Source organism: Chiroxiphia lanceolata, chromosome 2 (genome assembly GCF_009829145.1).
Source record: "Chiroxiphia lanceolata isolate bChiLan1 chromosome 2, bChiLan1.pri, whole genome shotgun sequence".
Taxonomy (NCBI): domain Eukaryota; kingdom Metazoa; phylum Chordata; class Aves; order Passeriformes; family Pipridae; genus Chiroxiphia; species Chiroxiphia lanceolata.
The window spans coordinates 30,844,459-30,860,494 of record NC_045638.1 but is presented as its reverse complement, the minus strand read 5'-3'; the positions used below and the strand labels follow the sequence as shown (position 1 = coordinate 30,860,494).

The window sequence follows — 16,036 nt, the reverse complement described above, 5'->3', positions numbered from 1 at the left end:
TCAGCCGCTCCTCGTGGGAGTTGTGCTCCAGACCCTTCAATGGACCCAATCCATGGTGTAACCGTTCCGCCGTTAAACGGCACGGCCACGAGTTGTTCCTCGGCCAGCGAAAACCCCTTGGACGTACAGCCGGGCAGGACGAGGGAAGCAGCGATGGCGGCTCGAGGAGGCGGGGCCCCGCTCCAGCCCGCGAGCATCCCCGCTCCCCCCCGCACCCCTCCCGGCCGGCCCCGCCGCTGCCACGCGCCCCCTGCCGGCGCCCCCTGCCGGCTCCCCGCGGGGCCGCGCGGGCCAACGCCCCGCCCCCGTGGGGCCGCCCGGGCCAATCCCGGTGCGACCCGGCCGCGCGTGCCGCCCCGCCGCCGCCATCGGAACGCCCCGGTAGCCTTTACGGCAGCGCCGTAAAGCGCAGCTGGCGGGGAGGGTGGTGGAGTCGGGGCGGCGGTCGGGGTCGGATGCCCGGGGGCGGAGGGAGCCCCGCGCCCGGCACGCAGGTGGGAGCGGAGGCGGGCGAGGCGGCGGCGGGCGGCAGGATGAGCCTGTCGCCGAAGGAGCTGTCGAGCCTGCTGAGCATCGTGTCGGAGGAGGCGGGCGGCAGCACCTTCGAGGGGCTCTCCAGCGCCTTCCACCACTATTTCGGGAAGGCCGAGCACTTCCGGCTGGGCTCGGTGCTCGTCCTGCTGCTACAGCAGCCCGACCTGCTGCCCAGCCCCGCGCAGCGGCTCACCGCGCTGTACCTGCTGTGGGAGATGTACCGCACCGAGCCCCTCGCCGCCAACCCCTTCGCCGCCGTCTTCGCGCACCTGCTGAACCCCGCGCCCGAGCGCGGCGGCGACGAGGCGGAGCGCACCCCGCTCTCAGGTGTGTCCCATCGCCGGGACAACGGGCGGCACGGGGGCCCTCCCGGGAAAAGCCGTGGGAGTTCTGCACGGCCGGCGGCTCCAGGCTCGGTGTCAGACAGGCCGCCTACAGGGACCTCATCGCGCTCTGCATCTGTCTGAGTGAACTGGAGCTGTTTGGCCTGGAGAGGAGGAGGATCAGGGGAGACCTTATTACTCTCTACCTGAAAGGAGGTTGTAGCCAGGTGGGGGTTGGTGATGTGACATTGGAATAGACTGTCCAGGGAAGTGGTAGAGTCACCGTCCCTGGAGGTGTTTAAGGAATGACTGGACATGGCACTTAGTGCCATGGTCTAGTTGTTATGGTGGTGTTTGGTCGTTGTTTGGACTTGATGATCTCAGAGGTCTTTTCTAACTTAACTGATTCTGTGATAACACAGAATTTTTTTGAAGAAAGCCGTTACAAAAACCTGGATGTGACAAGAGGCTTCTGACAGCTTTGAAGCTGTGAAACAAACCTCTTAGAGACAAGTACATGAAACACTTTTTACCCTCTTCAGTAAATACAAGTGTGACAGCAGTGTGTAAATCGGTTTCTAAAAAAAATATCCTGTTGGAGGGAGTCCTGAGGAGGGCCACCAAGTTAATTAGGAGAATGGAGCACCTCTCAGCACAAGGAAATGCTGAGAGAATTGGATTTGTTCAGCCTGGAGAAGAGAAGACTTCAGGGTGACCTAATTGCAGCCTTCCAGTCCCTGAAGGGAGACTATAAGAAAAAAGGAGATGGACCTTTTAACAAGGACCTGTAGTGACAGAACAAGGGGGAATGGCTTCAAACTGAGACCAGGTTTAGATTAGATATTAGTAAAAAGTTCTTTACTGTGCAGGTGGTGAGGTACTGGAACAGGTTGCCCAGAGAAGCTGTGGATGCCCCATCTTTGGAAGTGTTCAAGACCAGGCTGGATGGAGTTCTGAGCAACCTGGTGTAATGGAAGGTATCCCTGCCTGTGGCAGTGGGATTGGAACAAGGTGGTCTTTAAGGTTCCTTCCGACCCAAACCATTCTCTGATTCTGTGAATTGCGATGTAAGATCATACTTAGTAGCTCACTGGTTGTCTGGATTGTAAAGTGTGTGAATAAACCACTGTGAGTGACTTAGCCTCAGATTTTGCATGTCAAGATGCATAACAGTGATCAGTGTAGTGCTGCATTTTGCATTGCTTTAGGAACTGAGTAGGTAACAATTTTCTGTGTGCACACAGACTCTTCAGGTGCACTGACCTTGCCTTAAATAATACATCAGTTTGCATTTTAGTTTTGCTTGTTATACAAGAAGCACATGGAAACTGTTAATGCTCCTGCATTAAAAACCAGGAATTGTTTTTCATTGTGTGTCCACAGGCTTCTTACCTCCCATAACTCCTCCAGAAAAATTCTTTCTTTCTCAACTGATGTTGGCCCCTCCTAGAGAGCTGTTCAAGAAGACTCCTCGGCAGATTGCTGCAATGGATGTGGGGAACATGGCCCAGTCAGTGGATATAAGTGGGCTTCAGCTGGCATTAGCAGGTAAGGAAGGTTTGTGGCTGTGGTTCTCTTATGAATGGAAACTGTAATTGTACCATGACTGTGAGTTACCGGAGAAACACTCTCATCTGTCCTAAATATGGAAAAGTTTGAACTGTGCTGTAGTGTCTTCAAGCCCTTGTTCCAGCACATGGAGAAACTTCAAGTGGATATTACACCTTAACTCTTATCCTTCTTAACAGTAGCTTTTTAAGCATGTATGCCACTGCCTTAAATATGAGAGCATTTTGCAAGTATAGGAAGGTGTTAATCTAAAGCTTTGTGGTTTTTTGGTTTTTTTTAAGGGTGGAAGTTTTTTGTTTTATTTTGTGGGTGTTTTTTCTGTATTTTTATCCCTTTTCACCCTTTGCAATATTTCTAGAGTGAGAGAAAAAGCATAGCTGTCACACTGCTGTCTTGTACCAGTACTTCAACTGTACCTGGCAAATTGACTGTTACTTATTACAATTATGTCATCAGTTTATTATAAAGTTACATCTTGCAGCATTAGCTCAAGAGTGGGAAAGTGATCCACTTTTGCTAGATTAAAAAGAAAAGCAATGTGATGCTTATCCTTTGACAGGAGAACATGAGGAGGAATGTGATTGTTCAGGTCACATTGACTGAGTCACATCTGGAGCTAATCTGAAATATATTGTTGGGAAGAAGGTGCCGGTTTGAACACCAAAAAATACTGGTTTTTTTTTCTCTAGGTATGTGCAAATAGACCTGCTTGCTTGCAAACTGACCATCCCACTTCTGTATCAGTACAATGTGGTTTATTGCACTATTTAGACTTTCTCTGTCCTGCAGTTGTATCTTGGTATTGTAATTTTTTTCTCTAGACTCTGACGTCGACTTGTGATGCTGTGGTACACTGTCCCTCATTCACAGCATACAAATGTCCTCTGGTGTCCTCCTTAGCTGCTATTTCCAGACCGTGGGATCTTTTAAAAATGCAGATTCAACACCCTAACACACCATCACGGGCAAGACAAACCCTTCTGCTTCTTGTTCTGTTCATCCTGTCTGTATTTTCCAAAATACTTTAGCAAATTCAGATTTTGTGAAACTTCAGGTAACTTGATTTTTACCATAAGACATATGTGATGCCTTAAGAAGCCTGGAGATGATTTTTTCCTTTGTTTTTATTTGTTTTGCCCTTGGTACTTTGTTTGCCTTCTGAAGAGTTTGTTCATATTACAAATGAAATCATAGGATAAGAGAATGGTTTGGGTTGGGAGGGACCTTAAAGATCATCTAGTTCCAACCCCCCTGCCATGGGTAGAGAGAGCTTCCACTAGACCAGGTTGTTCAAAGCCCTGTCCAACATGGTCTTGAACACTTCCCAGGGATGGGGCATCCACAGCTTCTCTGGGCAACCTCAAAATGGTAGTTGGATGAATGGGTACTCCAGGCCACATATTTTAATTTGTTCTCTTTTAAAATACAAGTCAATGGTGGCTGAAAGTACAATACAAAGTCATTGATGGTGCTTTGCAAAATTAAACCCTGTGAGATGTGCATGTATAATTGTTTAAATAATCCAGTAAACATGCACAACTAATTGCTTATGAGCAGTAATAGGAGTTATGTAAAAAATCATCTACATCTGAAAAAGTTTATGCTCTTTTACTCAGGCTTCTTGCTGGAGCTCCCTAGAACAACTGTCTGCTCTCCAGTCACTTTCTTAGAAGATAAAATAGTTTGCTTGTTTTGGAAAGTGTGATTTCTTTCACAAATGTTCAGTATATTTCTCCTAATGATTCAGTATGCAGGATAAAGCTGGTGTAGGATGATGGCACAGTAGATGCAATGTTTGTGGTGTTGTGTTTACACTTCCCCCCTCCATATTTCAGTTTATCTTTTCCAATCCTTGTGGTTTTTAAAGGGAGGAAAAACACTTGGCTTGTCTTCTGAACTTGAACTCACTGTGACAATTGTAGCTGTATGGTAGTATTTCTATTTTTGATTTTCTTTTTTATTTCTAGTGTTTATCTGCCTCCCATCTCCCCTTCCCAGAAAAAAAAAATAGAATGCTGGATAGAGCATTTTGGGAATGAGTATTAAAACTTGCTCTCTTGTTCTCTTCTCCCTTTGATCTACAGAGAACTAATTCAAGCTTTGGTATTGCCCTATAATGATGTGGTGTGTTATCCTATCAAAAATGTAATTTTCTCCTTGTTGAAGGGATGGGTCTTCTGGCAAAGTACTCCTAAGTGACTGCTAACCCTTGTTTGATCTGGGAGTAACTGACCTGTATTAAAGTAAAGTTTTTAATACATTGTAGAGCTTTCTTTAAGAATCAAAGGAAATTTCTTTTTATCTGTAAAAAGAAAAAAAAAAAAGCTCCATAGAGGAACCTAAGAGTTTGTTTTCAGTTTTAAATTTTTAAAAATTAAATGTCTTAGTTTAAGGTGCTATATTATTTTCTGTTAAATACCTTGTTCTAATTCTTACTTCTGCTTACCTGAAACTATTGATTCAGCCCTAATTCTCAAAGCAGTGAGGGTGAACTGAGCTTCAAGGCAAATAACTAAGGGCTTGGGCAGACTTCTGAAATCTGTGAATTGAAATATTTCTAGTTAAGCATCAGTAATAATTTCAGATTATGAGGTTGCAAACAAATTAGTGACTTACTGACTGGTGAATTTAAGTTCTAGAGTACAAATGAAAAAACAGAAAAAAACCACCCAATGTCTCCCCTTCACTCCTGCACTTCATTTGTTAAATCAGCCCTTCTGTCCAGTGGCTAAGTGAAAGTACTCAGGAGATGGAGTTTGAAACAATTTATTAAGTAGAAGACATGTTTTATTAACCAGCTCATTTGGACTTTGCCTTTAAAATGGTTTTTTGTTTAAATAACTGAAAAGTATGCTAGTCGTTGCCTTTAATAGAAAAACATACTCTACTGTGCTGCTTTGGTGAGTATATATGCAAATATTTGCATTATCTGAAATAGTTGGGTAAAGTAGGACAGAAAGCCACTGGGTGGTACTTTGTTTTGATGATCCTTTTGTCACTCACAGTTTCAGCATCTCTTGCAGATTTGGTTGGAGTCATATGAAATAGTTCATGTGCATGGGAAGCTGGGAAGCATCAACATGGTTGCACAGAAAGGAGCAAGCACACTTTGCTTAGAAGTGTTAGGGCACATAAAATATGACAGCACTACACTCAATTAGCCAGGAAAAGGAGTTTAGTTTCATGTAGAACTTCTTCAAGGGATTTCTTGTGTGGTACCAACAATTTTGGACTTCAGTTTGCTTAAGGCTTAATCTGCTTCCTGGTGTTCTGTGTTAAGGGGCTGGGAGGGAGGAGTGTCAGGTAGTGTTTCTGTAGTGGGGATTTTTCTGGTTTTTGTTCTTCGGAGTTTTTTTGCCAAAGCAGTGGAAAACATGATCTCTCCAAATAGTACATAGAAGATTAGCCATCAAGTCTTCAGATACAGAAGAGTGATAGATTGTGACAGAAGAACATGTAAAAATCTGACAGTGCGAGTATTGAGCCTCCATATTTTCTTTTTGGCCACTTTTTCTTCAAGTCTTTGGCTGTATATACTAACCTTAATATTATTTTTATGTAACTTGTTTATGTTCCGTAGTTTGGCCTTCAAAGGGACACTTTCAGCTCCTTTCAGGTTTGCTTTGATGACAATCTCTCTAGAATCACATAACAGTTAAAACTCCGCTGTTTTCCATAGGAGCATTGACTGTGGCTTGACAGTGAATGCACCAGTAGGTTAGGCAATTTGAATAGCTGACTTCAGGTCTAGCATGACCATTGTCTTCTGTGAATGGATCCATGTAGATTTCTCACTTTCCTGCTCTGAGAGTAAGTGATTACAAAATTAGATACACCATGTGAACTCTTTCAGGAGTAGCATGGGAACCTAATAATGTGCTTTTGGATGCAGATTACATCAGTTACCTACCTTTTCTAGAGCAAAGACTAAGTTTAAGATTAATTTCTATTTCTTCTTTATCCTTGCTGCATACCTCAGTCCCTTGCCTGTCAGCTGGCACTCTCACTACTAGCTGCCTGATGCTGTACTAAATTGCATGTTGATGTTATCTGGGTTTTTTTTTAACCTTGTTCTTTTTTTTAAAGCTGCTTGTTTTTCTCTACCTTTAGTATTCAAGGCACCTCTGTTTCAATTTTATGCTTTAATATTCTTCTTTCAGAACGCCAGTCCGAGTTGCCAACACAGAGCAAGGCCAGCTTCCCCAGCATTCTCAGTGATCCTGACCCAGATTCTTCCAACTCTGGTTTTGACAGCTCTGTTGCTTCCCAGATCACAGAAGCCTTAGTGAGTGGACCAAAACCTCCTATTGAAAGTATGTGCATTTTCACATCTTTGTTTCTGTAACGTGACATGCTGTGTTATTCTACTTCTTCAGATAAAATATAATGGAATTGAGAAGTATGAAATGGGAGTTAAGATGAAGGAAACAGCACAAAAACACTGTCAGGCTATCTGTAGATCAGATTCCATAGCGTTCACATTTTCAGACTTTGAAAAATCTGCAGTCTGTCTTCAAGCTCTTCCCCACGTTGTCTGTTGGCTAACAGATCTTAGACCCTGCACTAAGATCTGCATTGGCTGGTAACACCTCCCAGGGAAGCGTGAGGGGGAAAAGACCATGGGATCAGTAACTTAGTGATCTGAATCAAGAGGAAAAACAGACTGATGTAAAGGTATCACTAAAAATCATAAATAAATGTTTTTCTGGGAGGAAAATAGGATTGTAATGCTGTTCTCAGTGTTATAGTGGCTTAAAGACATAGGGGCTTTGGGCATTCTTTTTGTACTGATGTAAAGCCAAATACCCACAGCCTAAGAAAACATTTCCCTCTGTTGCCATTTTAGGTCACTTCCGACCAGAGTTTATTCGACCACCGCCTCCACTCCATATATGTGAGGATGAACTGGCATGGTTAAATCCCATCGAGCCAGATCACACAATTCAGTGGGATAAATCAATGTGTGTTAAGAACAGCACTGGAGTGGAGATAAAAAGAATCATGGCAAAAGCTTTTAGAAGTCCTTTGACTTCCCCACAGCAAACACAGGTAAGTATGATGCACTTTGCTGTCTAAAATGATTCCCTAACAAGCTCTCTAACTCATGTATTTTAGAAAACTTTGAGCACTTTAAATGATCTGAGTTTGGATTCAGGAAACTCCGAGTACTTCAAATTGTAAAAACCCAAGAATTTTGACTTGGTTTTGTATTATTTAGGAAGAAATCCTTAAACTCCATAGCAGTGACTGGATGTAGTTACAGTTGATCAGTAAGTGACACCGATATTTTTCTGCATGGAAAAATCTTCATATAACTGAGTTATTCATGCTTCTGTGGAAGCTGTTGATAAATAATTATTTCAGAAATACCAACACCAAATTATGTATTTTTTCTCAATTTGATAATATTACCCCTGATTTCAGTGGGATTTTCTTCATAATCATTATGCTGACACTATAAAATAACCCTTATTCACAGAACTCTTTCTGACAACAGTGAACCTGAAATTGAGATTTTCTTCTGCTGGACAGGAAACTAAAGAAGGCTGAAACTTTTCATGTGTTTTTTTTCTCTCTTCTTTACCACCCACTGATGAAAGACTGCTAAATGCCTTATTAAAGGTTTTATGGCCACAGTTGTCTGTACATGGAAATTTTAAAGTAGACCTCTGGTGTTCTTTCAATTGAGAAGCCTCTATCTAAAAGGTTATCATTCTCCTGTATCTTAGATGTATTATAGTAGTTTTTTCAAACAGTAACGTGAATAGTTGAGGAAAAACAAACCGAGAGTTTTTGGTTTTTTTTTTTTCTTCACAGCTCCTTGGAGAATTGGAAAAGGATCCCAAGCTTGTTTACCATATTGGTCTCACTCCTGCCAAATTGCCAGACCTGGTTGAAAACAATCCTTTGGTAGCTATAGAAATGTTGCTGAAACTAATGCAATCTAGTCAAATAACAGAGTATTTTTCTGTCTTGGTCAACATGGACATGTCCTTACATTCAATGGAAGTTGTAAATCGGTGAGTATGATCTTAAATATACCAAGGTTTTGCTAAGTATGTAAAACAAATAAATGAACAGCTACTAAGTGATTTTGAGGCTGGCCACAGGGCTGTATTTAGATGCATTCCAAACACTACCAAAAGTAACAGGAACGGAAGAAATAGCTAGTCAGATTACAGTGTAGGAAAAGAGTATCAACCTGTCATTCCCTTTTCAATTTCTTTATGGTGTTTTTGTTGGATTTTTTTTTTCATACAGTTTTAATAATAAGTCTCACTGTTCTCTGATTAATCCTGAAAGGAAGAGTGTGCTGTGGATTTGTTGCTTTTTATGACTACTGGACTGTCTAATGCTGTTTCTTTCATAAAGGCTTTACTTCCTTTCCTGTAGTTCCTTATTGGTGGTGCCTGTAGTTTAAGGAAAAAACCTCTTATTTTAGTCCAGACTAAGTTTATAAAGTTAGTTGAGGGTGGGTATTAAAGAACTGGACCTCTCAAACATCTTCAGTGCTGAGTTGAGAGAACACTGCCAGTTTTTAAGTTCCTTTTTACAGCCTTGCTATTTTAAAATACAACTGTAATGTTAACAGCTTCCTATTAGCAGCAGCAAAATTGCAACAGGAAAAAACCCTCACAATTTCCCAGGAGAAAGATGTGATATTGGAGGTATATATTACACTTTACTTTAATTATGATTTTATATAATTGTTTAAATTAAAGTAATTTTATATTAATTATTCATAACATACCATATTAGGTATGGTAAAAAGCTAATTTCTTGCACAGGTGCTTTGCTAGTTAATATTTCAGTCCCTGCTCCAAGAATGGAGAGGCTTATTTTCTTTAGAAAACACTGTATTACTCTCTAATATTAGCAAAGTGTTTCTCCTTTGAAAAGAATAGGGAAATACATGTCCTGTTGTACATAACTTCAGCTGGAGTTGATGTCTGCTAGAAGATTATTTTATCAAACTGATACATTGAGGTCAAAACAGTATTTAAAATGGTGTCACTTAAGAGAGCCTGTCACTGCAATCTGTAATATGTCTGAATGTTTCCTTCAGACCTCAGATTCTGGTTAATATATAAATTTCCCTAGCAAGTAGACGTCCTATGTCCCAGGAAGCTGCAGGTTTAGTTCCTGCCTTGCAAAATGACCAGTTACTGAATGTGTTTGTTTTTGAACTGTAGTGATTGACACCTCCTCTAATGGGTCACAAGAATTCATGTTCTTTTTCTCATACCTAAAAGTTCAGCCTCATCTCTAGCTTCCATCTTTTCTTCCATCTGAGGGAGCAGTTGTGTTTAATTAGGACATCTGGAAATGTTCATTTTGATCCTTCTTGAGGCATGCCTGTGTAGGAGATGGAAGAGTACAGTGGGACAAAGGGTAGCTATTGTGAGAATCCTCCACAAACAGTTAATTCCACGTGGCTAATCTGCCTAATCCCAGTTTGCATTCTTGATGCAGCTTAAGTGAACAAAAGGTGTTATTGTTAAATGGTGGCCCTGCTTTAGGTTCATGCCCTGTTTTCATTGAGAATAACTTTTGCATATTGATACAACCCCTTTTCTTAACAGAATGCTAACCCCTTAAATAGGAAAACTTCTCAGACAGCTAATCCCCACAAACTACAGAAGTACATCTGTCTTACATTCTTCCATTTCTGAATGGCAATTACTGAATGTGAACTACCAAATCAGCCTTCTTCAGCAGTCTTTTTGCAGCAGGGTCAAATTGCACTTAAATATTATTTGAGGAAAGAAACATACCTGAAACAAATCCCTCCCTACTGGTGCAGACTGACAGCAGTTACTGCCCTGAATGCCCAGGATAGCTACACCACCAGGCATGCTGGTTCTCCCACACCACAGCTACCATAGGAACAACTATCAAGCTGACAAATGACTGTCAGTGCAAACAGGGAGACACTGATTTTTAAGTGAAATAAGACAAAAAATTGAAACTACACTTGAAACTAAACCATGCACCTTTTTCCCTATTGCCCCCTTTTCACTACTTGAGATAGGATTGATTGGATTTACTTGGGTCGAAATCTGTTGTAACCTTATGGCAGTTCTACATTTAGCGTATGTTGTTATCTTAAAAGAGCTGTATTGCTCTTTCAGTTAAGAAACAGTGGCAACTCAAATACATTGGTAGTCAGTATTGTTAAAACACAAATAGGTGTGCTTTGCTGTTAACCCTTAAAAATACACCAGTACCATTCTTTGATGCAATAGTTCTCCAATTCTTCTGTAGTAAGAAGCTTCTGAGATTATTGTGCATCATCAATCTTCAGTTAACTTTTTCATCTAGTCAGGGTCTCTTATTTTAACTGTAGAGATTCATACTGCTCCAGATACTAGGACTGAAACTTACAGCTGAAGGAACTAAAAAACTGATATTTTGCAGTAACAAAGAAGTTATTCCAGTTGTATACATAAGGAAGGATTTCAGCATCTAGAATCAGTATATGAAATTCAAATATGAATAAGCAAAATGGTATTGCAGTGCTTATTGCAAAGAGCCTTGGTGCTCAAGACAGCTAGAGGGCCTCGTTGTAAATTGGAAAGTAGTGTCACTGACTCATTTGTGTCATGTTTGTAGCTGTGTCAGATATACTAGAAACCAATCTAACTCAGCTTCTGTGTCAGAATTAAAATAAAACGTTTTGTACTCTTAACGAAGAAATTTAAATATGTAGAAATGTCTGTGGAAGCTGTCAAAAATCAGCTCTGTATGACAGGACTGGGAATAAACTAATATCACAGGTCTAACTTACTTATTTTGGAAGAGAATCACTAGAATTATGGTTTCATAAACCACTGGACATTTTTTATTTGAACAGACTTACTACTGCAGTTGATCTCCCACCTGAATTTATTCATCTTTATATCTCCAATTGTATCTCCACCTGTGAACAGATTAAAGACAAATATATGCAGGTGAGTACTTGAATAAATTGGTTTGGAAAAAGTGTCCCATATATTGCTCTGTTTAATATGTGCTGTGATTTTATAAGGCTGATAAGCATCAAGTTATTCTGTCTTACTGTTTCTTTATTTCAAAGGCACATTTTCTTTCCTAACACAGTCAACATAGTGTTTAACAGATGGTTCTTCACTTTTTTATAAGACTTCACAGGTAATTACTGTTCCCTGTTTTTCTGTAGACATCATACATTTCTTCCTGGCAAAACTGCGGTTTTATGTGACTGGGGTTCTTACATCCAAAAGGTTTATCTGTCACTCACCCTTTTTTTCTCCCTCAGTATTAGTTTGCCTTCTGCTTAGTTTTAAGTTTAAGCTTGTTTTCTATACAAGTGTGCCCAACACTTCCAGACCTCTGAGATGATGTTACAAAACTCACATGGAAGTCTCGCTTTTCAATAGTGACCCGTAACAGCTTGCAAGTCTTTTGTCTTCCTAAGACCACACTCTACTTCACAAACCTGTCATACTCCTTCAGTACCCGCATGCAAGTTGTAGCCACTTTAAGGATCCCTGACTGGGGAGGATCAGGGGAAACCTGGGAAGGTTTCCACACCTTCAGCATGCAGGGTTGTCTGTGTGAGGTACTTCCTTCTCTCCTGATCTGTTGGTTTCACCAAGTGACCAGTAGAACTTGTTTTCTTGGGTACGTCATTGGTGAAAAATAGTTCCATGTTTACCCAAGGCTTTGTGAATCTTGACCAAATCCTGCCTGAGCTTTTTCCTCTCTCAATACTGAAGAACTGCAGCCTCATTATTCTCTTGCAACAAGGCAGCTGTTCCTTAAGCTTTTTTGGTGTCCTTCTCTAGTGCTTTCTCCAGCTCTACTATATCCTTAAGCTACAGAGATGAAAAGTGTGCACGGTACAGAGAGCGGGGTTGCAGTGGGGTTTGAGATAGCAGCAACCCTCCTTCTGTCTTGTTCTTGGCACCCTTTCAGATGGTGACTAACCATTTGTTATCTTCTGGTGGTTTCTGATGCTTCTCTGCTTTGAGACTGCCAAACACACGAGTGACTTGACCTGTGACCTGCTGAATAGCTGCTGTGCCTATTGCATTTGGTAGTGGAACAGGAAAATAGCAGCAGACCTGGACTGCAGCCGAGAATACACCCAGAGTGGGACACTGTGCTCAAAGGGGCTCGTGCTCGAAGAGACCATGTAGGAGCTGTGCTTCAGGCACACATGGGACAAAAGAATAGAGGGTCAGGGAACACATACTGATCCCTAAGCAGCATGCAGAGCTTGGGAGATCTAACACTTTCTTAATGTGTATAAGGCCTCACTGACATAAGATGTTTTGTTTGAAAAGTATGGTACAAAACTACTATTGGAAATGATCCTCAGAGACTGGGAGTCAGCCAGTATCTTGCATTTGTTCTTTTGCTCCGAGTTTCGTGTTCCTCAATTATTAAAGTTACTCTTGTAACTAACTTGTATTGCAGAGAAAGCATGATGCCTTTTGATTGCAGTGAAGGAAATCGGTTGTTCAGTTTCTGAATTCTCTTGTAGCAAATTTTGCAGTAGTAAACTCAGTTCCTGAAAAAAAAAGCTGATAGCTTATATTTAGTGTCAAATAATCTTAAATGCTGTGGACACTTAATCTATCAAGCCTCTCAGTTCTATCTGATAAACATCATACATGTATATAGTTGCTTTTAGAGAAAGCTCTTTCTCGTAATATGAAGTAGTATGAGACCACTTAATGATAAAGATCTGCTTTTGTCCTTGGGGAAGAATGTGCTCTGTGTGAAGCAGAGAGTAGTGACTGGATCTGTGCATGACAAATTGTAGGTGCCAGTTCCTAGGCCTTCACTTCCCACCTCCTAGCATGCTCTTCAAGGTGTTACCTAAGCAGCTCTTAAGGAGGAACACTTCCAAGATCCCCTCTTTTCATTGGATCAGGCAGGAAGTGAGCCATAAACTCTGAGGCATATTCTTGGATTAGATGTCCCTGGAACTGTCTTTCCTTCTAAGATAGAGCAAGAGGGTCATCTGCTAATTCAGCTGCAGAGCACTTTCCATGAAGGAAATTTGGAATCAGTTCTGTTTCTGTCACTTCCCATCTGGAGTGCCTTGATAATGTGATGGGAATTTTGAGATAGAAGCTTGTTGTAGAAAGTAAGACTAAGCAAGACCTAAATGATGACGTCATCTTCAACTATTATCCTTTCTTTCTGCCTTTATTCAGAGATTACATAACAAATTAAGTGCCGTGCATAGGTGGGTCTGGTACTTCATATATACATGGGATTAATCTTGAGAAAGCTCCTGTATCCAGAAGTACAGAACTCTAAAGCAGAGGATTCAGTTTTTTCATTGAAAAAGCTGAAGTACCAGATAGCTGATGAAGCTAAACTGCTCCTGAAATGCCTCACTTGCACTGCTGAGGGCCAACAGTCCTTTATCTGACTAGGCTGCAGACATTTATTTGGATTATGAAACCATGTCCCTTTTTTTTCAGAACCGCTTGGTACGTCTTGTTTGTGTCTTTCTTCAGTCTTTAATCAGAAACAAAATTATTAATGTACAGGACTTGTTTATAGAAGTGCAAGCATTCTGTATTGAGTTCAGTCGGATACGAGAAGCAGCTGGCCTCTTCAGATTGCTGAAGACACTGGACACGGGGGAAAATCCATCAGAAATGAAAACATCAAAATAAAGTGACTGTCACTGGCAAAAAACCCCTTGTGCCAGCATTCTATACTAATTGTCTATTTTAAACTTAAATCTCTGGATTGTGTAATACATTATAAATAGCATTTTATGCATTTAAACAATAAATAAGGATTTTTCTGATACACGTGTTAAAGTTTGTGAAATGTGTTAGGTGTTACAAAGTTTAACCATAGTCAAAAATAGTGTATGTTGTATGTATGGCCTGAGATTCAGGGTCTAATTCCAGAGAGATTATAAATGATACCTAGCATTTCACAGCCAATTAAAGTATTAATCTGCCACTCGCAGTTTTGTGCCCAAAACTTTTTGTATATAACTCAAGTCAACTTGTATCAAGGTAAGTAACTTCCTTGTTTTGCCCTTTGTTCACTGTGTAAGACCTAGGAGCTGGATACAACTCCTAAAAACGCATGGCGGTTTCAGTGAGTAAGAAAAAGTCTGTCTTGATATCTAGAAACTGCTAAAGGCTTATCGTTACATGGCAGAAATGAAGTGTTGGGTGCTGTAGGCTCAGAGTGGTACTCTCTCTTTTCAAGATCACTGAGTATTTCCAGAATCATGCCAGCAGTAGCTGAAATACCACACCTATTTCATGCTTGTGACAAAATTTCACAGAGGAAAGATGGTGCCATTGCTTCCATAAAAATCCAAGGCATGAGCCTCTTCCTGCTTCCAGACTTGCATAGGCAGTTGCTCTGTGCCTGCCAAAGTTAAAATAGTGTCTTCCTTCTAAAGCATAGAGGGGTAGTACCATTCACATGGTTAAATGCCTGGTGCTGGGGAAACTGGGGAAGGAGTCCACATAACTGTTATTTTAAGCTGATAGTAGAATAGCTGCTGTTATTCAAACCTTGAGACTGAAAAGGAAAGTAACTGGAAAAGCTGACTAGTTCCAATTTAATGCTGATTGATAAATGAAAGCCATTTTAAATCTGCTTCTCAAATTTTTAGGAAGTACAAGATCAGTAATGCAAGGTTAAGACTGTCTTTTGGCTTTTTCTTTCTAACTGATTTAAATTGCAGAATTGCTTGGATTGAAAATCCCATCGATTACTCATCTCACACAGCATAATCTTTTGGTAAGAAGTCCTGTGAGAAGTGTTCTCTCCTCATTAGGGGTTAGACTTGTGTAGCTTCTCAGAGTTAGGATGTATCAAGTCTACTAATGTAACACTTATTTAAGGTCTGTGCAATTGTAGACATTCCTTCTAAAACCCGAGACATTTGCTATGAGATGTTTTTAGCAGCAACAGTTAACTGAGCTTGTGCTCTAAACTTGTATCTTAATGTTTTGAGGCCAAGACTGGCCTGTGTGAGAAGCGGGTCTGACAAGGTGGCACAGCCAAGCCCCTCAGCCAAGCTGGTGGCAGCTCTGTGATAACCCAGCAGTGGTCTATACCTAATGGAGAGGATCCACACTGGAGCAATTGTTTAAGAAATGCAGCCCCTATGAGGGAGGTCATGATGGAGCAGGGGAGAAGGGTGACCAGGGGACAGCAGAGACCAACTGTTACAGGCTGACCACACCCTTTCTTCCCCATCCCCCTGCCACCATGCACATGAAAGGGAGAAGAGTGAGGAGGGAGTCAAGTTGAGCCTAGCAAGAAGGGTAGTTTTAGTTTTCTGTTTCTCACTATCTTACTCTAAAATTAATTTATTACCATTTAAAAGTAATCTTTGTCTACTCAAGTCTGTTTTGCCTGTGATGGTAACTTGTAACTTTCTTATCTTGACCCATGAGTTCTTCGATCTTACTTTCCCCCTCTTCAACAGGACAGCAGCCAGCCAAGGTTAACCCCCCCCCCCCGTATTCGTTACAGGGGTAAAGTGGCACAGGCTGAAGGGATGTCCCCCTTAGATACCTACCATGAAGTTAAGCTTGTTTTGGGCTGTGCTAGTGCTGAATCTCTTAGTGTATCAAAGAAAAACCCTTCAA

The 16,036-nt window shown here is 41.3% G+C and overlaps 1 protein-coding gene across 1 annotated transcript; it reads left to right on the top strand.

Moving 5' to 3' along the window:
- Nucleotides 1–375: 375 nt before the first annotated feature.
- CNOT11 (CCR4-NOT transcription complex subunit 11) lies at nucleotides 376–14,112 on the top strand. The gene is made up of 7 exons (XM_032678056.1): nucleotides 376–861; nucleotides 2,241–2,405; nucleotides 6,587–6,739; nucleotides 7,273–7,475; nucleotides 8,244–8,446; nucleotides 11,281–11,377; nucleotides 13,886–14,112. Exons 1-7 carry the CDS (start codon nucleotides 456–458, stop codon nucleotides 14,081–14,083), a joined length of 1,425 nt encoding a protein of 474 aa, XP_032533947.1. The 5' UTR covers nucleotides 376–455; the 3' UTR covers nucleotides 14,084–14,112.
- Nucleotides 14,113–16,036: the final 1,924 nt, after the last annotated feature.